The sequence below is a fragment of the Phyllosticta citribraziliensis genome, assembly GCF_038025025.1.
Source record: "Phyllosticta citribraziliensis strain CPC 17464 chromosome Unknown J3D65scaffold_8, whole genome shotgun sequence".
NCBI lineage: Eukaryota > Fungi > Ascomycota > Dothideomycetes > Botryosphaeriales > Phyllostictaceae > Phyllosticta > Phyllosticta citribraziliensis.
In genome coordinates, this window is record NW_027117345.1 from 1,820,865 (window position 1) to 1,844,219 (window position 23,355).

The 23,355-nt window shown below is 57.6% G+C and overlaps 10 protein-coding genes and 1 non-coding gene across 11 annotated transcripts; 7 read left to right on the plus strand and 4 right to left on the minus strand.

Annotated features, from left to right (window-relative positions):
* Nucleotides 1-690: 690 nt before the first annotated feature.
* On the plus strand, nucleotides 691-1,538 carry J3D65DRAFT_669393 (uncharacterized protein; the record flags this gene model as incomplete). The annotated part of the gene is made up of 2 exons (XM_066803194.1): nucleotides 691-770; nucleotides 872-1,538. The coding sequence occupies 2 exons, from the start codon at nucleotides 691-693 to the stop codon at nucleotides 1,536-1,538; spliced, it is 747 nt and encodes a 248-aa protein (XP_066654036.1).
* A 1,120-nt stretch (nucleotides 1,539-2,658) lies between these two features.
* J3D65DRAFT_630811 (uncharacterized protein) lies at nucleotides 2,659-4,327 on the minus strand. Its single transcript, XM_066800862.1, has one exon. It carries the CDS (start codon nucleotides 4,066-4,068, stop codon nucleotides 2,746-2,748), a length of 1,323 nt encoding a protein of 440 aa, XP_066654037.1. The 5' UTR covers nucleotides 4,069-4,327; the 3' UTR covers nucleotides 2,659-2,745.
* J3D65DRAFT_449003 (tannase and feruloyl esterase) lies at nucleotides 4,199-6,261 on the minus strand. The gene is made up of 2 exons (XM_066796327.1): nucleotides 5,824-6,261; nucleotides 4,199-5,760 (listed from the first exon to the last, which is right to left on the minus strand). The coding sequence occupies exons 1-2, from the start codon at nucleotides 6,024-6,026 to the stop codon at nucleotides 4,329-4,331; spliced, it is 1,635 nt and encodes a 544-aa protein (XP_066654038.1). The 5' UTR covers nucleotides 6,027-6,261; the 3' UTR covers nucleotides 4,199-4,328.
* A 2,261-nt stretch (nucleotides 6,262-8,522) lies between these two features.
* J3D65DRAFT_630820 (uncharacterized protein) lies at nucleotides 8,523-10,335 on the plus strand. Its single transcript, XM_066800863.1, has one exon. The coding sequence runs from the start codon at nucleotides 8,912-8,914 to the stop codon at nucleotides 10,232-10,234; it is 1,323 nt and encodes a 440-aa protein (XP_066654039.1). The 5' UTR covers nucleotides 8,523-8,911; the 3' UTR covers nucleotides 10,235-10,335.
* Nucleotides 10,336-10,385: 50 nt separating this feature from the next.
* On the plus strand, nucleotides 10,386-12,233 carry J3D65DRAFT_449085 (uncharacterized protein). The gene is made up of 5 exons (XM_066796328.1): nucleotides 10,386-10,818; nucleotides 10,925-11,266; nucleotides 11,410-11,574; nucleotides 11,642-12,058; nucleotides 12,204-12,233. The coding sequence occupies exons 1-4, from the start codon at nucleotides 10,537-10,539 to the stop codon at nucleotides 11,783-11,785; spliced, it is 933 nt and encodes a 310-aa protein (XP_066654040.1). The 5' UTR covers nucleotides 10,386-10,536; the 3' UTR covers nucleotides 11,786-12,058; nucleotides 12,204-12,233.
* Nucleotides 11,960-13,657, plus strand: J3D65DRAFT_449099 (uncharacterized protein). Its single transcript, XM_066796329.1, has 2 exons — nucleotides 11,960-12,147; nucleotides 12,204-13,657. The coding sequence occupies exons 1-2, from the start codon at nucleotides 12,133-12,135 to the stop codon at nucleotides 13,413-13,415; spliced, it is 1,227 nt and encodes a 408-aa protein (XP_066654041.1). The 5' UTR covers nucleotides 11,960-12,132; the 3' UTR covers nucleotides 13,416-13,657.
* J3D65DRAFT_t99 lies at nucleotides 13,575-13,723 on the minus strand. The gene has a single exon. It is a non-coding gene; the product is annotated as a tRNA-OTHER (tRNA).
* Nucleotides 13,724-14,141: 418 nt separating this feature from the next.
* On the minus strand, nucleotides 14,142-16,804 carry J3D65DRAFT_630829 (putative MFS multidrug transporter). The gene is made up of 9 exons (XM_066800864.1): nucleotides 16,472-16,804; nucleotides 16,396-16,419; nucleotides 16,303-16,343; nucleotides 15,943-16,251; nucleotides 15,748-15,895; nucleotides 15,496-15,698; nucleotides 15,360-15,444; nucleotides 15,095-15,304; nucleotides 14,142-15,034 (listed from the first exon to the last, which is right to left on the minus strand). Exons 1-9 carry the CDS (start codon nucleotides 16,721-16,723, stop codon nucleotides 14,384-14,386), a joined length of 1,923 nt encoding a protein of 640 aa, XP_066654042.1. The 5' UTR covers nucleotides 16,724-16,804; the 3' UTR covers nucleotides 14,142-14,383.
* Nucleotides 16,805-17,166: 362 nt separating this feature from the next.
* J3D65DRAFT_630837 (fungal-specific transcription factor domain-containing protein) lies at nucleotides 17,167-19,992 on the plus strand. Its single transcript, XM_066800865.1, has one exon. The coding sequence runs from the start codon at nucleotides 17,261-17,263 to the stop codon at nucleotides 19,727-19,729; it is 2,469 nt and encodes an 822-aa protein (XP_066654043.1). The 5' UTR covers nucleotides 17,167-17,260; the 3' UTR covers nucleotides 19,730-19,992.
* A 331-nt stretch (nucleotides 19,993-20,323) lies between these two features.
* J3D65DRAFT_449147 (uncharacterized protein) lies at nucleotides 20,324-21,351 on the plus strand. The gene is made up of 2 exons (XM_066796330.1): nucleotides 20,324-20,966; nucleotides 21,027-21,351. Exons 1-2 carry the CDS (start codon nucleotides 20,502-20,504, stop codon nucleotides 21,261-21,263), a joined length of 702 nt encoding a protein of 233 aa, XP_066654044.1. The 5' UTR covers nucleotides 20,324-20,501; the 3' UTR covers nucleotides 21,264-21,351.
* Nucleotides 21,352-21,826: 475 nt separating this feature from the next.
* J3D65DRAFT_556265 (short chain dehydrogenase/reductase) lies at nucleotides 21,827-22,851 on the plus strand (the record flags this gene model as incomplete). Its single annotated transcript, XM_066797262.1, has 3 exons — nucleotides 21,827-22,165; nucleotides 22,245-22,499; nucleotides 22,591-22,851. The coding sequence occupies 3 exons, from the start codon at nucleotides 21,827-21,829 to the stop codon at nucleotides 22,849-22,851; spliced, it is 855 nt and encodes a 284-aa protein (XP_066654045.1).
* Nucleotides 22,852-23,355: the final 504 nt, after the last annotated feature.

Consider the following 23,355-nt stretch of genomic DNA (forward strand, 5'->3'; position numbering starts at 1 on the left):
TACATACACCACCAGCTGGCCAGACGCACCACACCACGCACGGCCTTCCTTTCCTCATCGCTCCGGCACCCACAACAACCCTTTTCTCGCTAATTTTCCTTCGGGACTCACAAACGACAAACAAAACTTTGTACATCCATCGACGAGCGAGCCAGCCAGCCAGCCAGCAACAAAAGTCCGTAGCAATGAATGAACTACTACTACTACTTCCTAAGCGTGATTGTTACAGTGTATGCCATGCTCCTTGGACACAGCGGTGGCAATAGTAAACGAGTGAATGCTCCTTGAGTACGTACAGCTGTAGAAGTGAGTATGCTCCATGGAATGCTCTTATGGCCAGCAGATCTCATTTCTTTCGCCACCCCGCTATGCAGGTGTTTTTGGAAATCGTGTATTTTTGGGGGATTTCAGGTTAGCTTGTTTTACTTGGGAAAAGGCATTGCAAAATACTATCTACATTGTGTCTAATCTAGCATGTTTTCTCAACGGGATGCAGACAAGACCGGGAGAGACGACGTGCTAGGCAGGTAGACAGATGCCTCATGCAGGTAGGTACATATCAAGATCCCTGTGCCACTCTATGGTCCGTGCCGCAACACCTCCATCCACCACATCGCATCGCATCGCATCGCATCGCAAACACCTACCTCAGCACAGCCCCTCTCACACACCACGCACGTCATACAGACCATGGCAGAAGCCGACGACGTGCCAACCGTGACGGTGCTCGTCCTGGGCGAGCCGCGCGTCGGTAAGTCGACGTTTCTGTCGTACGTACAGCCAGCCAGCACCCCATCCCACCACACCATAGCAATGCTCTGGCGCAATGGGCGGATTCGAGTAGCTATGCAGCTGGCTAACTTTGTGGCAGGCGATTGATGCAGAGCGCACACGCGGCGCCACTATCATCCCCTTCGCTCTCCTCCTCCGTCAGCAGCACCACAACTCTCGTGGACCCCTCACCCTCCTCGCCCTCCAACACCCTCCACATCCTCCCCTCCTCCGCCCAACCCCACGCCATCTCCCTTCACCTCTACAACCGCCCGTACCGCCTCCTCTTCTACGACACCGACGCCCCGACGCCGTTCACGGCGCTGGCGCCCGACCTGCTGATCCTCGCGTTCGACGTCTCGCGCCGCGCGACGCTGCACGCGCTGCGCGACCGCTGGCTGCCGCTGGCGGACGTGGCGTTTAATCGTGATGAGAGGGTTGCGGTGTTGGTGCTGGGGTTGGGGAGGGACAGGAGGGATGGGGCGCGGTATAGGGATGAGAGCGAGGGGGGTGAGGGGAAAGGGGGTTATTGTGAGGAGAGGGAAAGGGACAGGGAGGCTGGAGATGGAGAGGATGACGGGGGAGGCGTGGTCTCGCCGCACGAGGCGCTGGCCGTCGCGCAGGCTATGCGGTGCGATCGGTACGCCGAGTGCTCGGCGCTGACGGGCGAGCTGTGCGGGCTCGTCGTCGAGGACGTGGCGAAGATGGCGGTGGCGGCGGTGGGAGAGGGTGGAGGTAGGACTCAGGGGGGTTGTGTTGTTATGTGAGTGAAGGATGGAGCGAGAGGAAGGGAAAGAAAAGAAGAGAAAAGAGATGGACAGGAAAAGGAATGAGGGGAGAGGGGGCGATGGCGCGGTGAGTTGGCACACCCGCCGCTTCTTACTGCAGGCAGAGGAAGAGGACCGAGAAGCAAGCCAGCGAGTGCAAACCAGAGATGGGCGGCAGGAAAAGAGCTAGGAGTGCTGTTGAGCGTGGGTCGCAGCAGCAACACACACCCATCCGAGGAGCTGTCGAACTGATGACTCGAAGTCGACGCGCTGCTTATTCACCCTCTACCTTGCACCCGTCTGTCAACTCGCCACGAGACAGCCGGTGACGGGACTTCACCGGAGGGATTGAGTCACAAGCAAGACAGGCGTGCCATGGTCATCGTTTGGGCTCGAGGACCCTTAGAGCGGCGAGCACGTCGACTTTTGCTTGCAACCGAACCTGAGGAGCGGCCTGTCTGGTCGATCACGTGCCGTGGTCATCGTTTGGGCGCGAGGACCCTTAGAGCGGCGAATACGTTGACTTTCGACTACGCCCGCACCTTGGGCTCTGCGTAGACTCGCTGTCCGTTACCTGGCTGCTGTTCCATGGCATGGTCAACATTTGCAATCGAAGGCCCTCAACGGAACGAACAGACTGCGCGCACCTCATCCGCCAGTTTCATTCGTGCTTGTAGGTGGGTTTTTACCGTGTTTGATGCGGTGGTCACATACATATGACTTGGTCATCTTTTGGACTCGAAGATCACTTGAATTGTTGATGACGTATTTTCTCTTTTGATTCACCATCTTTCTTCTCCACTTATTATCTACGTCCGAAATAGACTAAGTTGCGCAATTAGTGCAACTGGTTGCATTGCTTACCACTCTGCGCTCGCTATCTGGTGGTGGCGCGCTCTCTTGCGCTGTCCACTCTGCGTTTTGTTCTTCAGAAAACTCTCGTCGTCATCCAATGTCCAGCCAGCCTGCGTTTTATTCTCCTTTGCACACCCCAGTCGGCCAGTCATTCATCTAGTGGCCGACTCGATTCCGTCTGTCCGTCTCAAAGTCCGGCCTGTACCGCTCGCATCTCAATAAACCGCTCCCTGCCTTTCTTTCTCTCTTTCTCTCTTTCTCTCTTTCTCTCTTTCTCTCTTTCTTTCCGACGCAATCAAGCAGTGCGGCCGTGCTGGTAGTCCTTTGCCAGACAGCTCGGCCAGATCACTCCTCAGATGGCCCGGTTAGCTTTCATCCGCCTGACGCTGCGCTCCAAGCGCTCCAGCGGACTCGCGATGCGGCCCCTCTGCTTCTGCTTCGTCTTCTCCCTCGTAGGCGACGGTGACGGTGATGGCGGCTGCTGCAGTGTCGCTTCTCCGACTTCATCTTCGTCTTCCTGGCGTGCCATCATGCCACCGCGTCCAGCGTCCACCATCTCTTTATCCTTCCCCTTGCCCTTATCCTTGCTTTTTCCTTTTCCCTTACTCTTCCGTCCATCCCTGCCCTCCTCATCTTTCACTCTCTCCTCTTCCTCCTTCTGCTTCCTGCGCGCCGCCGCCTCAAGCATCTCCTCCTCATCCATAACCGCGTTCGCATACGCCCGCCTCGCCGCATCGTACGCCGCGCGCGCCTCGACGTACGCCGCCTTGACTGTGTGGTCCTCGGGCGCCGCGCACCGCGCCAGGCGCGCTGCTTCGTAGGTGGCGGCGGCGTGGGTGCGGTGAGAAAGGAGGGCTTGGGCACTGAAGTCCGAGTCGTCGTTGGGATGGTGTGTGGGAGCAGAGGCGTGCGTGTGGTTGGTTGTGCAATGGTGGTTGGGCGAGGAAGAAGAAGAAGAAGAAGAGGCAGTGGTGTGCATGTCGGCGTGCATACTGGTCGTCGACATTGACTCTTCGTCCTCGTCTTCATCTTGCTCCTGCTCTTGCTCCAGCACATCCTCCCTCTCCCCATCGCCACCTTCATCCTCATCATGTTCCTTGCGCGTCTCTTCCTCAAACCTCTCAATTCTCTCAAACAACCCGCCAAACCCGCGTCCCCGCAGCGCCTCCAGCTGCTCCTGCGTCGTCGGCCGCGCCGCCCCCCCGTGCACCGGCGACGGGTCCGTAAACGCCTTTTGCTTGGCCAGCGGGTTGCGCGGGCGCGGCGGCGGCGTTTGCGGTGGGAAGCGGTAGGCCAGCGCTGCGTGCGGCGAAGTTGGTGATGCTGAGGCAGGCTGTGGTGATGGCTTTAACGGGTCTGTAGTAGCGGCGGCGCTGTCGTGGGTTTGACTGTGGTTGTTGCTGTTGTTGTTGTTGATGGTGAGGGAGGTGAGACGGCAGCTCGTCGAAGGACTTGCTGGAGGAGGCGGTGTCATGGTGCGGTGATTTGGGGATGGAGACTGAGATGGCGACGGCGATGGTGAGGGCGAAGGCGAGGGCGACGTGCGTCCGCCTGGCGGTATGCAGCGCAGCTTGGTCGAGTAGTGGTAGCTGTCTGGAGACTCAGATGCCGGGCTGGAGGTGCGGTCGCGGTGTTTGATGGGCGTGTTGGAGCTAGTCGTCGCCGGCTTGACCATGGCTGCGGTGGGCGTTGGCCGTCCGTCAGAAGATGGCTCAGGTGGGTCGAGTGTGGTTTTTTGGCTCCTGGTGGATCGCAGATTGGTGTATGATGTAACAGAGGAGTGGAGTGCTCAAGTGAATGGTCAATCAGAGGGACGCTTGCTGCGGCGATTGCCTGAGCCAGCGCGGAAAAGAGAGAGCGGGAGACAAGGTGAATGGGCAACAAGCAGCAATCTTTGTCTAAACAAGGCCTAGCAAATGACTTTTCTCCTCCCACTCAGAGCTCCTGCTTCGCTTCTGCGATTCCGCCAACAACACACTTCCACCCGTCCATGTCGCTGCCGTCGCCGGAGCCGACATAGACGTTTCTCGCCGGGTACTTGCAGTGGGCCCTCTTGTAGTCAACGCCCGTGTCCGCCGTATCACCCTTCCACTTGGTGCCAATGAGCGTGGTGGGCGCAATGCCCTCCTCAACCCACCGCACCATGGCCATGAGGGCATTCTCGTCCGGGTCGAGGCTCTCCAGGCTCTCCAGCTGGTTTCCAATGGCGTGGGCGCCGTCGCCGCCCGAGCAGTGCGACATGCCGCTGATGCGGAAGAAGCGGTAGAACTCGTCGAGCTCCTCGGTCGTCAGGCCCATGGTGCGCGACACGTGGTTGTAGTAGCGCGGCGAATTCTCCGAGCTGATGATGCCGTCCATGAGCCCGTGGTAGTGCAGCAGCTTGGAGCCGCGGTCACGCAGCCGGCTGAGGTCGCCCTCCCATGTCTGGATGTTCCAGGGGTTCTTGTTCGAAGCGTACACCATTTGCTCGGCGTCCAGGGTCGCCGGGTCCCAGCTGGGGTCGTTGTAGACGGCGTAGCGGAACCAGTCGTTGGTGTAGGGGAACGGGCCGTCGTAGAGCAAGGAGGAGGCGGCAATCTCGGAGCCTGGCTGCATGCGTGGGTACACGATGGAGCCGTCGGTGCCGTAGACGGGGGTGAAGACGAGGCGGACGGCGTCGGCTTGGGCAGGCGTGAGACAAGACGAAGTGTTCGTGGCGCCCGAAGCGCAGAGAAGACCCTCCGGCCGGTACTGGCAGAGCTCAGGGTCCTCAATGATGCCGTCAATGACACCGTCGATGCCATCGCATTGTTTGAGAACATCCTCGTGGACTACGGCCCAAAGGTCCGAAGAGACGTGTGATGGGCTGTCCTCGTCACCCAAAACCGTGTAAAAGTATCCAGACCAGCTCGTCAAGTTTACAAAGGCCGCAGCAGGTGCGCCAGCCACGATGCCATCAAAGTCGTCAGGGAAAGATTGGGCAGACTTGAGACCTTGGCGACCTCCGGTCGAGCAGCCTAGGTAATAGGACTTGTCGTGAGTTTTGCCGTAGAATGCCTCGCTGATTTTCTTGCCAACAACGACACCCGTGTGCATGGAGCGCCAGGCGAAATCGGCAACAACGTCGTCGTTGTTGTAGAACGATGTTCCTCCAGTTCCATTGTGGCCATTGTTGGCGCTAACGGTGGAAAAGCCCAGGCCGGCAGTGTACGCCATGTCTTCGTACTGAATGCATCCAGAGACGCCGCCATTACCAGTGCTCAAGAAGCGACCAGTCCAATTGACGGGCAGCCATGCTTCCATGCTGATTTCACTGCGGTTGCTGGTGGGCACCCGAAGCGCAACCCTGCAAAGATCATTCGAAACCACCTGAGAAGGACGGTTGCACCTAGTTGGAGTTAATTCGACTGTTTTAAAGAGGCCATGGGGGCCGAAGATAAGGACCACTCACGTCACATTGTTATCGGGAAAGGTTAGGTTGGTTCCAGCAGTGACAAACTCGCTGAACCAAACAGTGGCATTCGGCACGACAGAGGCCAGGGAGGAGGGCAACGAGCCGCACTGCTGCTCAAAGGTTGCATTGGATGCGGCCTCAGCTGCCGCAACAAGCAATCCTGCGCCCAGCACCACACTGTTGGTGTTGGGAAACCTCATGGCTACCAGATGGGAGGTTTGAGATTTGCAAACCCGGTGTCTGGAAGGAAGTCGAGAAGGGGATAGAGCTGCAACCAAGGCCTACCGGCAGGGTCTTTAAGTGATGAGGAGTGGAGCTCTCATCTTCCGTCTACCGGCGCCGGACTCAACAGGCCCCACTCCGGAAAAGCCATCTTCGCAGTGTGCTTCGGTGGGTTAGCCTCATCAGACTGGAACTGTGCCTGCGCCAGGTCACCTGCTATTTCGCGTTCGCGGTCAGCGAGTAAACATGTGGGTGCGGTAGAGCAGCGGGCAAGAATGACTCCGGCGTCCAAGACACGGGTATGCAGGCGACGTCATCATGCCTCTTTTGTTCTACACACCTTCCACTTGCTCACGATGTCTTGTACGTTCCACCATGGTTTTTAAGAACCCCTTTATGCCACGAGTCAGCGGTGTCGGCGAATTATGGCTTCGGCGAGATTCAGTCCTCAAACGAGGCCTTGGCTAGGTTCCTGATTCTTGGTACAGCACCAGAAAGTCCTTGGCTCGCTGCCGAGGATAATCCTCATCAGAGTCCACTTGAATCGCTTGGGATTTTCCTTTTTCATCTTTAGGCCGAAGATAAACTGACTTGGCACTTGGCAGGGGACGAGGGCTGCCGTGCGGGGAGAAGGGTGTGGGGTATAGGTTCCCCGCAATCTTGGAGCTTTATCACCATGACGAGAAGTTGGTTGGCTGTCGCGATTATTTTTGCGGGTCAAGCGGCTTATCCATATCATTTGGTACCATCACTCTGGCACCTGCGGTGATGACGAGCGAGCGGTGTCGGACTGTGATAGGGCAGGACTTGCCGGGTCCACATTGCGGGAAATCCGAGCTCGCTATCAGTGACGTTGATTTCGAAGGAATGGTAAAGGAAATAGCGCTAAAATTTCATGCTGAAGATTCGAAAAAAGATGCAAAACATCAAAGAGGGTTATCGACTTGGAAGTAGGCTCGCGGACAGCAGAAGTCAAAAGAAACGACAGCTCCTAGATGGAGCCGTTGTATCCCCGACGGCTTGCTTGATACGCGCGTCGATTTTTCTTTTGGTGCTTCTTCCTGTGCAGGCGAAGACGCGATTAAACACCTGTGACTTCAAGTGTTGAGAAAAGCATTCAAAACAAAAATCAAAGCTTTTGACGGATACCCAGTGCTGCCGGGGTCTGTGTTGGTCTAGACTCGACCAGATTCAATGTCAAGAGTTGAAGATGCGGTGCGACGCTCCAATCTTCTTCATACATCAGACGCGTTAGCAGAGCATGATCAAGCAACCATCCGTCGAGGAGTATGCAAGCCTCGACACTGGATTTGTTGAATATGTCGTTGAGGCGACGCAACCGTCGTGAACAAATTGCCAGAGCGAAGGTATCAAGGCAAAGATCAGCAAAAAAGCCATGGTGTCTCCAAGAAAGTGGTCTGTCGCAACGAGTCGCAGAAATTCAAGGTTTCAGAATAAACCATGATAGAGTGAGGCCTAACATGAGAGAGCCACGAGCATGCCAAGCTTCAACGGCTTTTCAGAACCAGAAACCGGCGCCGACGCCACGAAGCAAAACTAACTTGACTTGGTAATTGCAATGGCATGGCCTCTTGGCGGTTTGCGATGCAAAGGAAGGCAGCCTGGTTGCAGCTTAGATGTGCGCCGAAAGTAGAGGACGTCCATGGCATGTGTTCACATGTGGTACGAGGACTCGAGCAGCTGGTACGAAGCGGCATTCACAAAGACGGATTCGAGGTTGCCGAGGCCGTGGTCCAGACATGAGCACCCGTCCCGGTTAGGAAACAAGGCGTGGATGAAGTGGTGCTGTTTTGGCCATGTTTGGTCAGAAAATGCGGGAAGACCCGCACCAATTAGGGACTACCTGGTTCGCTCCAGGATGGCCGTCGCTGTCAGACGTCTCTTCCAGACGTTTGGTACAGAGGGCAGGGTTGGCCGGTTGGGCAGAGATTGCGGCATTTTTGCATCTTTGCGAACGCGGACAAAGTGTCGAGAGGGGACTGGAAATGAGGACGATGGCTCTGGAGCCTACTCGGATGGTCGTGTCGTACCCAACGAACGGGGCGAAGAGCGGCTGGGTAGGGTAGCAATGGAAAAGGCCTCACCCCGGTGAAGCGATGCTGGAGCCCGGAAATGGAGGCGCAAAACATGAATAAACTTCAGCCTGGACTGCGCGTGCCCCAACCTGACATCAGGCGGGCCGCCATCTGAAATGGGATCTGCAGCGGACGGCGTCTTACAGCAGAGCGAGGAGCATGAGATGGAGGTGCAAGCCGAGGCCCAGGTGAAGCAGTGGGACGCGAGAACCGGGGCGGTGGGTCGCGGTCGAGGTGGTGGATGGACGAGGAGGGATGGGTGAGAGGGAGAAAGGGAGAGGGAGAGGGAGGGTCAGGTCGGATGGGAACCGAATCACCAGAGAGAGACAGCGGCAGAACGTCGGAGACGTATGGTCTCTGCATGTTTCAAACATCACACTCTCACCTCGCCCTAACCCTGTCGTCGACATGGAAGCATTCAGCTCACCATGTCGTCGCCACCGTATCAGCACAGCGCAACGGCACTCGAAGCCGCAAGAGGCAGAACCGCTGTCAGCCTTGTCATCGAACCCTCAGCCACCGCCGTAACTCTTTCCTGAATAAGCTCACCATCGCAGCCCTGTCTCGCTTCCCTTCAAATATTTCTCTTCTGTACCTTGATTCTCTCTCATCCCAGGCCCGGCTACGCGCGCGCCAACTCCATGCCTTGCCCTTCCCATATGACATGCCACAGGAGCCACGCCCCAAAAACCTCCAGTGAGTCTTCTTCGTTGTCGAGTCCGCGCAGCTCTTGACCTTGCCGCAGTCATCTCAAGAGACCGTTCAGAATGTTCAAGTCACCTCCTCCTCACGTGACATCTCCTTCCCCACGCGTTCCGGCTCACTCTCTCTTCAAGCCCCTTGGACGAGCATCTCAGACCTCTCTACTGGACGTACCCACGGCCGAGGAACCCCTTCCCAGAGCCGCCGAGTGTGCTGTGCATCTGGAGTTGCTCGAGGTCCTCCACACCACCAAGTCGAGATGCACCAAGTCCCACATCGTTGCCCACGCCCTCAATCTCAGGCAGCCCTACAGCTTTGGGGTCGTCACCAAACGCAAGCGGAGTGCCAGGGCCCAAGCTGCCTGGAATACCTATCTCACCCTGGCCGTTTTGAGATTCGGCAAGTGGTGGGATGCGGTCGTCAAAATCCTCGATGCCCCCGACGGAGCAGTTCCCCAAATCACAAAAAAGACGCTCCCGCCGCTGGACGTGTTGATGGTCTGGCACACGTACTTGCTCACGCCGCAAAAATACCAGGCCCTGTGTCGCGACGGGCACGAATCGCTACTGCAAATGGAGTTTCCTTGGAAAGCCGTCCACCGAGCCATAGACGCCTCCACCAACACGTACCAGCTCACGGCGGAAGCGCAGGACGTGTTCCAGCAAAAGACGGGGCTCGAGGCCGACCTGCTGTCGTCGCTGCAGCGAGACAAGATCCACGACACGCTGACGCGCACCTTTCTCGAGAAACTGGCGCAATCGCATCTCCCCGACGCGAATCGCCAGCAGCAGCAGCCCTTCAGCCTGTCCAGCCTCGGCGTGCAGCCATACGAATACACACCGCTGCCGCAGGCATACGAGGCGCACCACCACGCCCTCGCCTTCCTGCTGCCGGCCATCCACCGCCAGGAGACGTTCTGGGAGAAGATGGCGACGCAGAACTGGCTGCGCTCGCCCGCCGCCGCGCGCACCCTGCACCACGCCGTGCTGTGCTACCACCGCTTCCTGCTGCTCTTCGCCCTCCACCCGGCCGCCACGCTTGTCCCCACCCTGCTCATAGACGTCGCCTGGCACACGGCGCTGTGCTCGCCCGCGCGCTACGCCGCCACCTCGCGCGCCTTCGCCGGCCGCTTCATCAACCACGACGACGCCATCGACGACGACGCCCGCGGTGACGCCTGGCGCGACACGCAGGCGCTGTACAAGCAGGCGTTTGGCGACGACTACGACGTCTGCCGCTGCTGGTGGTGCGAGGTGTGGCTCGAGGAGAAGGAGGCCGCAACCCCCGACGCGGACGACGACGACGACAGGATCTCGGAGCGGGCGGCTGTGCGCATGGAGAGGGCTATGCAGGCAGAGAAGGCGCGCATGAAGACTGCGAGGAGGTAGAGCGGCGTGGGGAACGTGGTAGAGGCTAGGTCTTGTCTTGTTTTTTTGATTTCGTGCTTGTGCTTGATATACCCCAGATACCAATCCATCGTTTCTTATAGCGTCGCTTCGATGTGGACAACGCCGTGCGGACCAACGCTTCGTAAGTCTTGAGACTGTCTCGGCCAGCAACTGCAGCATCACGAAAAGAGCACTCAATAGCGACTCAGTCGACAAGATGATATAAAGTGCCATGACAAGCTGCATCCCCTTTCCACTCACATCCAACGTCCTTGTTCTTCCCCAAGGCAAAGACCGCCACAATGAGAAACTCACCATTCTCAATATCAATTCCTCTACTTTTCATCCTCCATGTTCTCACTCTCGCCGCGCTCCCACCAAGCCAAGCAGCCCACCTCGCCTTGTCGCCCCGACAGATCTTCTGCGCGCTGACCGGCGACAGCACCAGCGTCGACTGCGCGGCGTGCCTGGGGCCCGGCGCCCTCTACTGTGGCCGCACCGGCTGCTTCGACCCGAGCCAGAGCCAGACGTGCTGCGCCGACGGGTCGGCCTGCTCGGGCGGCGACGACTGCTGTGGGGATGTTGTATGTTTCTGTTCTCTGTCTCCCCTCATGAATACACACTCTCCCTCTCTGTTGTCGGTACAGAGGGACGCGAGACCGGTGCTGACAGCTGCTGCTGTGTATCTAGGGCCTCGGCGTAGTAGGGTCGTCCGATGGACCGGGAAAGACGACGACTTCGACGACCGCAGCAGCGAAGAAGGTGATGCCATCGACTTCGACCGCCGCCGCTGCTACCACGGCCAGTTGGACATGCGCCCAGTCTGACGATGGCGACGCGTGCTGCGCTCGGCGTGGGCAGGACGTCAGATACTGCGGCGGTGCGTGGCCGACGTACACATGCTACCGGCCCGCGGCGGGCGAGGTGTGCTGCATAGGCGGGAGTGCGAGGGCTTGCGCCGAATCAGGGACAGGGACAGGGGGAAGTGGGAAGGGGGGAAGCAATGGACAGGCGGCGTGCTGTGGGGACTTGGTGAGTCACAAAGATTTCTTACTCTCCTGCTGCTATTCGCGGCGGCGAGTGTGGGGGTGGTGTGACGAGGCGGAAGGGGTAAGTTGCGAGATGTGCGCCGTGGCTGACGAGAGACTCCCTGTGCTGGGGTCGGGTCCTGACAGGCTGCTGCTGCTGCTGCTGGCACCACCACCGTGGCTGATGCCAGTGTTGAAAGTAACGCGTCGGCCGCAACTGGCGGTGGGAGGGAATTGCCGTTGGGGGCCATGGCCACAACTACGGCGGAGATGCCTGGCGCTGACGAGCTGAGCGCGACAGCAGCGCCATTGGTACGATCTTGCTGCCTTCAAAGATCACAGCCGTTTCTCATGCTGATTACTTTTCGTCGTCGGGCAGGATTCGAGTTCGGCAACATCAATCTCGCAAACACAGACGTCTGGGGCATTGGTACAAGTCACGGCAAGTCTCGCGTGGTTGCACGTTGTCTTTCTCGCTCTGCCGAGCATCGTGTTCGTACTTTTGGCGGCAGCCGCCATCTGAGACTTGTCAGCCATGCATTGGTAGAAATGGCTCGTCGAGAAACTGGGTATCAAGGTTTTGTCGACGCGGCCATCGGGGATGACTCTTGGGCGGTTATCAGAGCTATCAGGAGATCCGGGTCGGTGTGTGTAGATCATTGGTTGAGCGTCTGGAATTAAGCTGTCGGGTGTTTTGGTTTGCAGCGGTCGGACGGGTGCTGTGGACAGGGGACGACATGGAGATGAAGAGGTTGTGGGCCGAGCGGAAGGGAAGACGCGTCGCGCCCTCCCCTAGGTCAGGCTAAACCTCCCCCGACGTCATCGCCTGCTCGGCTCTCGTCCCGCAATCTCCGCCTTCGCACCACCATCATGCCTCCACCTGTTGTGAGCACACTCCCATCTACAGTTGGTGAAGATGTGACTGACCTGAGCGAGCGCAGACGCCTTCGCCTCACCGATTCAAGCCGCTGCGTGACTCTAGATCTTCTCACAAGCCGCCGTCCTCTCTTCGCCAGGCACTTCCGCCTCCGTCTCCTCATACGCCGCATGACCGAGAACCTCGTCACAATGTGTCCAGCTCGCAATTCAAACCAACGCCGCGCTTCTCGGTTCCTGCATCCAGACATGATGCCGACGTGACGGGATCTCAATTCAGCAGAAATGCCGCTCCCGGAACACAACAGTTTGGCCCCAGTTTGGATACGACGGACAGCATTGAGGACTCGTCGCAACAGGATGTCGAAGCTGAAGAGCAAGGGGACCCAGCAGATGAGATGTTGTGGGACTCCGAATCGCGAGTGGTCGTGGAGAGCGTCGAGCCTCGTCATGCTTCGATCGCTCACTCACACGGCGATATCCACATGCCGCAACGACAAGGAAACGCCGATTTCTTCAACGAGAACCCGGCCAAGCGCCGAAGATTGTCTCTAAATGCCGACGCAGCGCGAGAAGCAAGTGTTGAAGCCGATCCAGGCCGCTCACTCGCACGACGACCGTCACATGGAGACACACATCCCAGACATGATCCGTCCACCGTGACCCAGCGAGCCGCATCACTATCCAACCCAACAAGCCCACCACGCACAGCACGGCCACCACGCTTCAAGCACAGCGAAGCAACGCCCCACCGCGCCTACTCACTCGACCCAACCACAGCAGACCCCCTACCACCGCCTTCAACAACATCATCTCGCCCACGCAACCCCTTCCGCCTCCCGCCCTCCTCCAGAAACGCCAACAACGCCGACTTCGCCGACGCAACCCCGCTGCCCGAGCACTTCTCCCCGCACCGCCGCAACCAAAAGTTCGTGCCGGGCGGCATGGCCGAGACGGTGCGCGGCTGGGTGCTGGGCGTCGGCCACGGGCCCGACAGCAGCCGCTCATCGTCGCAGCTGTCGCGCATGGTTGTTTCGCGCTCGACCGAGACGGTGGGCGCCAATCCGCTGCGTTTGCTTGCCGGAACGGCGGCGACGGGAGAGAGTGGCGAGGACGTGAGGGCGCTGTTGGTAGGACCGGCGAGGGGCGGGCGTGCGGGCGTTGCGGTGGGCGATGAGGTGAGCATTGCCGCGCCGAGTTGGGATGTCGATGTCGGGAGCGGAGCGGAGAGGCGGAGGTGGATTGTCGGTGTTGATTGGAGTGTGGACAAGAGATGAGAGTTTAGAGGCTGGGAATGTCTTGATTGCCTGCGTCGGTTGCGTACATGCACTGTGCCTAGGTACGTATGCAACTTCGCGCTGTCCGTCATGCCAAACAGCAGCCCAAAAACACTGCCACCATCAAACCTCTCAGATCCTCCAAAAAGAAAGAAGTGACCCCGTCGCCGAGAATCGAACTCGGGTCTCCAGTCCTTCGCGGCGCTTTACCAGTGCTCGCGGCAGATCCGACAAGCCTTGCCTGCACGCCTACACAGTTGTTGAAACTGCTTGAAAGGTCTGGCGGGCTACCACTGCACCACGACAGATTTGTTTTACATGAGCTTCTGGGACTGTGGGTTATAAGGCAGCTGCTCAAGGGGTCTCGAACAGTCTAGTAATTTTTGGAGCAAATGTTGGATTGTAAATTATAGAGTAAACGACTGGGCGAAAATGAACGACAGAAAGAAGTGCTCAGCCAGCAGACACTGAACGCAGAGTATATCACCGCGGTCGATGTGGTCGAGTCGGTACTGTACTTACTCGCTGTCCGTCTCTCCGGCGTTTATTGCCTCGCATGGCTAGCCAAAACGAGCGAAGCCCATCACACTGTCTTCTGCATCGTGCTGCTCTCCGTGACCGTGAATACCGTATATCCGTGCGCAAGTGGAGAGAGGGGCGGATGAAGACAAGGCCTGCCTGCATGCGGCTCGCTTTGTCACTTGCGGGCGAAGACGGAGCGGTCGTAGCGTTCTTAATTAGATGTTGATTTGTGAAGGTTTTTACATGCTGTGCTACTGCTACTGCTGCTGGATAAAGTATGATACCGTTGGATACATGGGAAAAGAAAAGGTCTATCTATAGTCGTTTTGTCTGTCTGTCTGCTTCCTCATCTCTCATGCACGCCTGAATTAAGATTAAGTCGTGAGAACGGAAAAAGGGGAGAGGGACAAGTGAAAAGAGAGGAGAGGCATTAGCAGCGTCCCTCATCAATTCTTCTCGCCCACCACCTCAGCTCCCGACGCCGCTCTCGACGCCCCCTGCGCCTCCAACTCCTTCTCTTTCGCCGCGGACGAAAGCACCGGCGCACCCTCCTCTCCGCCATGCCCGTCAACTCTGCTGCCCTCCCTCGTCGAATCCGGGTCGACCTTCTCAACCCCCTTTTCGTCCGCAGACGGATCATTTCCGCTCGTCTGCGCGTCGAGCGGCAGCTTCTCCTTCGCGTCGACGACGCCCGGCAGCGGCGCCGGCGCATCGCCAACCGGCGGCGGGCTCTTCAAGTCCGAATTGGCCGACTTGATACTCCGCCACTCGACAGCCGCGGAGCCAAGGATAGAGAGACACGCCATGGCCAAGCCGACCTGGAACGCCTGGACGAGCGCATCGTTATACGCGGCCAGGACCTGCGGCAGGATGTCAGCGGGGACGCGCTGCTGCAGCTCGGTAGCGCCGATGGCGGTGATTGAGCGCGGGTCCAGGTCCGTCAGGCCGGACACGCCGCGGATCAGGCCGTTGGTGAAGATGCTCTGACCGACGGCGACGAAGACGGCGCCGCCGAGCTGCTGCGAGAAGAAGAGGAGTGTTGTTCCCATCGGCACGTCGATGCGGCTGAGCACTGTTTGGATGGCGATGTTGCTTTGCTGGATGGTAATGGAGTCAGCAGTGCGCGAGGGTTGAGTGAGAGGACGGGGATGACATACCTGCATGCCGAGGCCAAGGCCGAAGCCCAGGAGGACTTGGTACCCGATCCAGGCTGGGTGGCCGGTGTTTGTGCGGAACGTCGTAAGCATGCCGGCTCCGATTGAGACGATGACGCTCGAGGCGATCAGGAATGGGGTGTAGTAGCCCATTTTCGAGACGGTTATGCCGGTCAAGATGCTGGCGACGACGAGACTCAATACCAGTGGCAGCTTGTGACAAGTCAGTGGAGAAAAGCGGAGCGAAGTAAAGTCCATCTTTACTTACGTTCATGATGCCTGAATGAACAGCAGACGCGCCCTTGATGGCTTGGAACCAGATGGGGAGATAGTACACAAAAACAAACATGCAACTTTTGCAGTGTTAGCCGGAATGGTAAGTTCATCAGAAAAGGCTGGCATACCTTGAGTTGCAAAAGGTGAACCAAAGAGTACCAGCCACCGTGCGGTTGGAGATGATCCGCGGAGCAATGGTGGCCGTGTCATTCTTGTTGCGCAATTGGAGCCCAATGAAGGAGAGGAAGAGCACTCCAAAGACGCAGAAGAGGAAGATGATGCGCCAGTCGTTCCAGGCGTATTCGTTGCCGCCCCACTGAAGAGCGAGTATCTAAAGAAAGGGTCAGATTTACACATTTGATCAATTTGGTCGGACGTACAAGACAAATAATTGAGGGCATAAACAGAACCTGCCCAAGAGGGTCAAGCTGGATGATTTTTTCCTTGAGCGTGAGGCCAGCATTACGTGGCGGAGGCGTATCCTTGAGCACAAAGAGAATCAACACGGCCGTGACTGCACCAATTGGCCTTTTACTCGTCAGCATGGATCTCAAAAGACGCGACGCACATCTTACAGGTTCAAGTAAAAACACCAACGCCAGGTTGCAGAGCTGGACGCAAAGGCGCCGCCAATGAGGGGTCCCGTGACGGAAGCGATCCCAAAGATTGACCCGGCGAGCCCTTGGATCAGAGCGCGCTTTTGGAGCGGCATCAGTGGGATTGCGAGTAAGACACCGCCTGTGAACATGCCTGCAGAGCCGAGCCCCGCGATGGCTCGGCCGAGGATGAAGGCGATGGAGTTGGGTGCGGCGCCGCAGACGGCTGATCCGACAGTGAACAAGAGCAGGTTGATCAAGTAGACCCATTTTGGGTTGTAGAAGGTGCTGTGGCGACTTGTTAGCAAGCGGGAGATATTGCGGAGCCGAGAGGCATACTATAGCTTCCCTATGACGAGTTGAATGGAACAGGCCGTGAGCTTTCACGTCATTAGCGTATGGAACGAGGTTGGAGTATTAGTCCGAATTCACCATGTATGCACTTCCATACCATCCCTAAATCCATTAGACAACATTTGTAGACTTGATTTTGACAGTCGTAGCTTACAACGTCTCCGAGAGAATGGAATTCATCAGTAATACGCGGAATTGCCACACCAACAATTGTTCGATCCAAAGCCACCAGGAAGATTCCTGCGTAAATGCCGAGAAGAATGGGAACGACGACTCGCGTTGGGGGATAAAGAGGCTGTGGAGAACCTTGGTGGTCTCCGGCTTCGACATCTGTCTTCTTGCACGGCGAATCATCGCAAGGGGCTTGCGCATCAACTGCACCATGTTCGGGCTTTTTGTCGATCATTGCGGGCAGTTGGACGTGCAAAAAGGAGCGGAAAAATCAGAGAATGGATGGAAATGGAGTCATCGGCCAGAGGAGAAGGAAAGCGAAGAAAGCAGTCAGACTTGAGGGAAAGAAAAGGGTGCTAGGCAGTGGTGTAACGAGGCTGACGCCGTGCATGCAGTCTTATAACTGGGGGCCGGAGTAGACGCGGAGTAGCGCGCGCCCGCGTGCATCGCGAATCTGGCACTGGTAGTAGTCTGCATCATGGAGAGAAGAGGTGGTTTGCCAATTAAAGGAAGGGAGGCTTTGTGGGCGCCGAGGCTTGCGGAGGCGTTGACGAGGCGGATGTGATTTGGCTGGTGGGTTTTCGGCATACCGGCAGATGGGAGAGATGACGTTGACGTTCTTGAGTGCAGAGGGACGACTTTCCGAGACGGACGGACTCGGTGATGTAGAAGGGGACGGGATGACGAGATGAAGAAAGATCTGTAGTGAGGTGAGGAACAGAGGCCTGAGGCGCCCAGGAAGGAGCATCTCGGAGGCGCGCTCTCGGGTCGGATGGATTGTCGGACTTCCCCGCCAGCGTCCGTCAGGTCGCGTCCTCATGGCCTGCCTCCCGCCCGTCTCCGTGCTCCAGCCCGCTCAGGTCGCTTTTCACCACACCCGACTCCTCTGCAATCAAGATCCAGCTTGATGAGCAACACCAGCCCACCCGTCGCCGCGGACCCGCTGCGCAATCAACCGCAACTCAGCATGTCTCAGCACCCGCCCACTTCTGCCGTCCCCGTCAATCCCTCCCACGGCCAGGACCTCAAGCCCGCTGCAGCCAGTGCTCCCGATCACGGTCCCGTCGGAAGTCCAGCCAACCTCAAGCCCAACGCCTGCATCAGTTGCCAAAAGCGCAAGGTAAAGTGCGATCGCACCGAGCCCTGCTCGTCCTGTAAGAGGTACCGCGCCGTCTGCGAGTTTCGGGACCCGGCGCCCCGTCGCAAGCGCAAGCTGTCGGACGAGGACCTCCACGCCAAAATCGACCACTATGAGCATCTACTCACCCAGTTTGGAGCCCGTGTCGATTCCAAGCCTTCTCCGGCCAAGACACCTGCTGCTCCGGCCTCGACTCAAACTTGGGCTCCTAGCTTCACTCCGCTCAATGCTCGGGGCCAGCCGAGACCGAGGGATCCCGCTGGGCCGCCTGGTACCGGAGAGTCCCCTGCTACTACCAAAACTCCCGACAATGGCCGTCTAGTCTTTGAAAAGGGGAGCTCCAGATATCTCGAGAGCAACCTTTGGAAAGGCATCCACGACGAAATCAGGGATCCAAAGCAGCTGCTCCATGACGCCCCAACTCCATCGAGCGCCAGGCCCTCGACTGTCAACCAATACGATCCCTACCACCTGGACGAGGGTCAGCTTGTCCTGGGCCTCATGCATGGCTACAAACTCGACCTCCGCAGCTTGCATCCCCAACTGCACCACATCTTCACTCTCTGGCAAGCCTACCTCGACAATGTTAACCCACTGGTCAAGCTGCTACACACGCCTACGGTCCAAAGGCAGGTCCTCAAAGCCGTTAACAACCTAGAGACCATCGACGCCGGGACGGAGCTCCTCATGTTTTCCATCTACCTCACGGCCGTCGTCTCCATGCCCAGCGAAGAGTGCCAGGCCTTGGGGGAAAGCAAGCAACAGCTGCTCACCAAGTTCCAGTACGCTACCAAGGTCGCTCTGTACAGAGCAGGCTTTCTTAGATCATCTGATCTGGTCGTGCTGCAAGCATTCATCCTCTTCTTGCTTGCCATGAGATCATATCATGATATCCACACGCAGTGGTCGCTGACTGGCCTTGCCATTCGCATGAGCCAGAGAATCGGGCTCCACAAGGACGGTTCCAAGCTCGGTCTTCCCCTGTTCGACATTGAGATGCGGAGACGAGTCTGGTGGCAGCTCACTCCCCTCGAGGTCCGCACGTCGGAGCTCGCAGGTGGTAGCATTTCACCACTCTTGCAAACGCACTGGGACACTTCCCTGCCTCTAAATGTTAACGACAGCGAGCTGAATCCCGACATGAAGCAGCTGCCTCCAGAACATAATGGACCAACAGAGATGTTCTTCTGTCTACTGCGCTACAATATGGGCAGATTCATGCGTCACCACAGACATCTCTTCTTTTCGGACTTCCAACTCGTGCCAGAGGGAGATGACTCCCTGGCCGAGAGGGATCGTGCCATTGACGAGTTTGAGCAAATGCTCGAGACAAAATTTCTCCGGCACTGCGATCCTTCTGTGCCCCTGCACTATCTCACTGCCATTGTCGCGCGATGCGCACTATGCATCGTACGACTTTTGGCACATCATCCGCGGCAATACACGGACAAGGGCAAGTCTTTGCCTCAATCAGAAAAAGACCTTTTGTTTGCAACTTCTCTCAAGACTATCGAGCTTGACAACCTAGCACACGGGGATACATCTCTGCAGCGCTTCCTGTGGCACGTGGATGCATACTACCAGTGGGACGCTCTCATCTACCTCGTCATTGCGCTGCGGTTCCGCAACCATGTCGACAACAAGGAAATCGAGAAGGCGTGGTTCCAGGTCAACAAGACGCTCGAATACCACAGCCAGATTGTGTCGGACCCCAGCAACCCTCTGCACTCGGCAGTCGGGAACCTGGTCGCAAAGGCATGGAATTCGTATGCCAACGAACACGCCCGGCAAAACCGACCACCCCCTCCGATTGAAGATTTCAAGGCCGTCGGCATGCTTGTCGTCAGAGCCAAGGACAAGTCAGTTGCCGAAAGCCGCGGGGCTTCGGGCGGACCGGAGGCTGAAGCCAGGAGCGCGGAAGCCTCCTGCCAGGCTGCACAGGCGCCCCAGCAGCAACAGACGACGCCACCCGTCAGTGCAAGCGGATGGAACACACCACTCAACAACACGGATGCGAGCCCCATTGACTGGGACGTATGGGACGGCTTGTTGCAAGAATTTGGGCCTCAGGCGGGTGGCTTTGCTGTTGACTTGGTGGGATAGAGTTGCCGTCACGTGTGCCCCAAAATTTTCCTTTTCATATTTTTAAAGGGCGGAAGGGTGTTTTTCTACGATACTGTGGTGTACATACAAGGATACGGCTCGTGGGAATACCAATGGATTGACCGGCACTTTCATGCTTCTGTGCTGAGAAAATATCCACCGATGCTGCGGGCATTTTCATTCGCTCGGTGACCGCAGGAAAAGCACCCGAGCATGAAGTCTCCCATCTTACAACGTAGGAGGGTGTTGACAGTGCACTTGACACCGTCCTCGAGTAGCACGCGACCTCGAATTGACCACAGGCATTTTTGGATTTGAATTCAATAGCTTCCTTAGCGGAGGGGGGGCGCACCTTATGGAAATACCTGCTGCAACCCGGACGGAAACGGGAATTGGTTGCGGGCCCGAGCGGCATGGATCACTCTGCGCGCGAGGCCCTGTTTACCTCACCTCCGAATCTTTGTGGACACTGGGCGTGGTCACGTCATACCATACCTGTCGACAGGGACAATCTGAGTTGACCGGGTCATAACTCCTCCACTCTTTCTTGGTGAAGCAGCTTTGCAGGATCATTCGCGTGTGTTGACGAGCGCGACATTGATTGTTTTGCTTTGCATCGTCCAGCGGCTATTTTGCGAGCGATTGATTCAGCGCGTACCGCACGCTCGGCCTTGGGAATCCGGACGATTGATACGGCCCTCCAGTCCCACTCCACCTCACCTTTACCTTCCACGACTCCCATCACCACCGCTCCCGTCTCCATCCATCCACAATGCCGCCCTCCACAGGTTCGCGCCTCATGCGCGCCGCGCGCCGCTTCGCGCTGTACACGACGACGGGTGCTGGCATCGGCTTCGCGGGGTGGAAGGTATACTCGCGCAACACGCAATTCCAGGACATCACCGAGTCGTCGCCAGCATACTCGAGCATCGCCGCGAGCGTGGAGCGCATCAACCCGCACAAGAACCGACCGGTGATGCTGGACCACTGCGAGCGGCGCGTGCCCCTCTCGCAGCTGCAGACGAACGACGTGGACGAGCTGACGCGCCGCTTCTGCGCCGGCGTGTGGAGCGGACCGGGCTTCGAGCTGCAGCGCCGCATCATGGAGCGCGCGTTCCGCCAGCTGGACGGCCGCGAGACGGATCTCTGGGAGAAGGCCGACTTGGACAAGAGCGCGTACAAGCTCGGCGAGCGCATTGCCGATCACTTTGAGGTTGTGGACAGGGCGTCGGACAAGGTGAGCTGCTCCATCTATGCTTCCAGCTGTTTTCGTGCATGCGAGCTGACGGCTTGACAGGTTGTCGTCCGCTGCGGTGACTCGCCCCGTAAGCAGGGCCCGCGCAACAGCGACGGTATTTTCAGTATCGAGGTCCGCAAGGATGGCGACGATGCCGTGTTCGTCATGAAGAGCTTCTTCTTTGACAGCACCGAGGAGGGCGCCAACGCTTCGCCGCCGTCGGCGCTGTTTGACTTTTTGCACCGCGAGTACGCCAAGCTGTGGATGGAGACGAGCGTGAGGAAGCTGTTGAAGTAATGGATATGCTGAGGAGGGAAGGTAGAGCAGTGGAATAGAGACATTGGGATTCTCAGTCGACCCAGGCTTGCGTAGAAAAAAAGCATTTCAGCGATTTTCAATCAAAGACGGCAGGCAAACTTTCTCCAACAATTTTCCTTGAGCGACGACGAGCCATTGACATTCATGGCACATCATGACACCAAATCTTCACACGCACACGAAATTGGAGTCCAAAGATTGGTGTCATGCTCGAGTCAAGACACCAGAGCATTTCTCATCTCCGTCTCAGAAAGGAAACGCACACGACGAAGCTACCCCGCACCGACGTCATGCGATTGGCGGGCGCAGGTACAGCACAAACAACACGGTATCTGTGTACCACACTACGCGAACCAGCAAGGTGCAGACGCGGATTTAAACAGTAAACACGTTAATAAATCCACCACGATTTGTAATTCGGTCCTGGGCAGCGTCTAAAAGACTCAATCGCCCTCTCCCCGCAATAGCATCCGAATCCTCTCCGCACACGCACATCAGCACCAATTACACGCACAACGAGCAACCACGGAAAGAATCTCAACATGCCTGCCTCCGCTGTCTTCGCCTCCTCCAACACCGCCCTCATCACCGGCGGCGCATCCGGCATCGGCCTCGCGCTGGCCAAGCGCTGCGCCGCGCAGGGCATGCAGCTGGCCATTGTCGACATCGACCCGGACACGCTGGCGCGGGCCAAGGCAGAGCTGAGCAAAGACGGCGCGGCGGAGGTCCAGACGTACGCGGTGGACGTGGCGAAAGACGAGGAATGGGCGAAGCTGAAGGCGGACGTGCTGAAGCGATTCGGCAGCGTGGAGCTGCTGGCGCTGAACGCAGGGACGGCGGGCAAGGGTAGTCAGTGGGGAGAGAAGGCGGGCTTTGAAAAGGTGCGTTCAGCTACCATCACATCGATGATTTGCGGGAATGGCAATCGTGTGTCTATGGAATATGCTGACGAGACGACAGATTCTGGGGACCAATCTTTGGGGCGTCATTCACGGACTCAATGCCTTTGTTCCGGTCTTGCAGCAGCAGAAGAAGCAGGCTGCTATTGTCGTCACGGGGAGCAAGCAGGGCATCACGAATCCCCCGGGCAGCCCGGCGTATAATGCCAGTAAGGCGGCTGTCAAGACGCTGGCTGAGCATTTGGACTATGATTTGCGCGACGACAAGAACCTCAGCGTGCACCTGCTCGTGCCGGGTTGGACTTTTACTGGCATGGTTCGTCTACCTGACTTATCCTCTCCAACCACCACAACTCCACCACAAGACAAACGACTTCAGATGGCGAAGTGTGCTAACACAACCCCAGACCGGCGGCGGCCCCAGCGCAGCCCGCGAGAAGCCCGCCGGCGCATGGTCGCCGGAACAAGTTGTCGGCTACCTCGTCGACAAGATGGAGCACGACAAGTTCTACGTCATCTGCCCGGACAACGACGTCGACGAGCAGACGGACAAGAAGCGCATGCTGTGGAGCGTCGGCGACATTCTGGAGGAGCGGCCGGCGCTGACGAGGTGGCGCGACGAGTATAAGGATGAGGCTAAGGCGTGGATGGAAAGGACGAAGGTTTGATGGTGTTTTTGTTTTGGGGAGAAGTTGGGTGGGGAGAAAAGTTGGGTGGAGAGAAAGGAGGCCGCTTTGAAAGGATTGAAGTGCTTGTGACTTTAGCTTCGTCGTACTCTGGGCTGCCAGCCCATATGTCCCTCCATCAGCTTGATACTTTTTGACTGGCATACACTGAGGAACAGGGTTGTTCTGTCAGTAGAGCATTCATCGGGATGAGGAAGGACCTGCACTGATTGGCTGCTTGTGCTGGCGCTAGCCGAAATTGGTAGCTCAACATGTATCCTCGGCGTACACGATCCTTTTTCCTATGTGAGTACAGTATTTTGGCTGAATTTCCCAATGAAATTTCCACAAGATGACATTAGTGGTATTTGGTCAAGCAGGAGTGGCGTGAATAAAAATTCCAGGTCGACGGCCAACCAACCCGGAGAAAATTGGCCGGCCCCCGCAGACGCAACCTAAACATCGCGTCGCCCGCCGCTCCAACGCGACCAGGTGTAAGCGCCGGCA

Coding starts and splice junctions, on each gene's coding strand:
- J3D65DRAFT_630811 (XM_066800862.1), bottom strand. CDS start 4,068: ATGGTCAAGCCGGCGACGACTAGCTCCAACACGCCCATCAAACACCGC.
- J3D65DRAFT_449003 (XM_066796327.1), bottom strand. CDS start 6,026: ATGAGGTTTCCCAACACCAACAGTGTGGTGCTGGGCGCAGGATTGCTT. Junction 5,761..5,823: donor TTTCCCGATAACAATGTGAC/GTGAGTGGTCCT, acceptor AACTCCAACTAG/GTGCAACCGTCCTTCTCAGG.
- J3D65DRAFT_630820 (XM_066800863.1), top strand. CDS start 8,912: ATGTTCAAGTCACCTCCTCCTCACGTGACATCTCCTTCCCCACGCGTT.
- J3D65DRAFT_449085 (XM_066796328.1), top strand. CDS start 10,537: ATGAGAAACTCACCATTCTCAATATCAATTCCTCTACTTTTCATCCTC. Junction 10,819..10,924: donor ACGACTGCTGTGGGGATGTT/GTATGTTTCTGT, acceptor CTGTGTATCTAG/GGCCTCGGCGTAGTAGGGTC. Junction 11,267..11,409: donor CGGCGTGCTGTGGGGACTTG/GTGAGTCACAAA, acceptor GGGTCCTGACAG/GCTGCTGCTGCTGCTGCTGG.
- J3D65DRAFT_630829 (XM_066800864.1), bottom strand. CDS start 16,723: ATGATCGACAAAAAGCCCGAACATGGTGCAGTTGATGCGCAAGCCCCT. Junction 16,344..16,395: donor GGTATGGAAGTGCATACATG/GTGAATTCGGAC, acceptor ATGACGTGAAAG/CTCACGGCCTGTTCCATTCA. Junction 15,035..15,094: donor GCCTTGGCCTCGGCATGCAG/GTATGTCATCCC, acceptor ATTACCATCCAG/CAAAGCAACATCGCCATCCA.
- J3D65DRAFT_630837 (XM_066800865.1), top strand. CDS start 17,261: ATGGATTGTCGGACTTCCCCGCCAGCGTCCGTCAGGTCGCGTCCTCAT.
- J3D65DRAFT_449147 (XM_066796330.1), top strand. CDS start 20,502: ATGCCGCCCTCCACAGGTTCGCGCCTCATGCGCGCCGCGCGCCGCTTC. Junction 20,967..21,026: donor TGGACAGGGCGTCGGACAAG/GTGAGCTGCTCC, acceptor ACGGCTTGACAG/GTTGTCGTCCGCTGCGGTGA.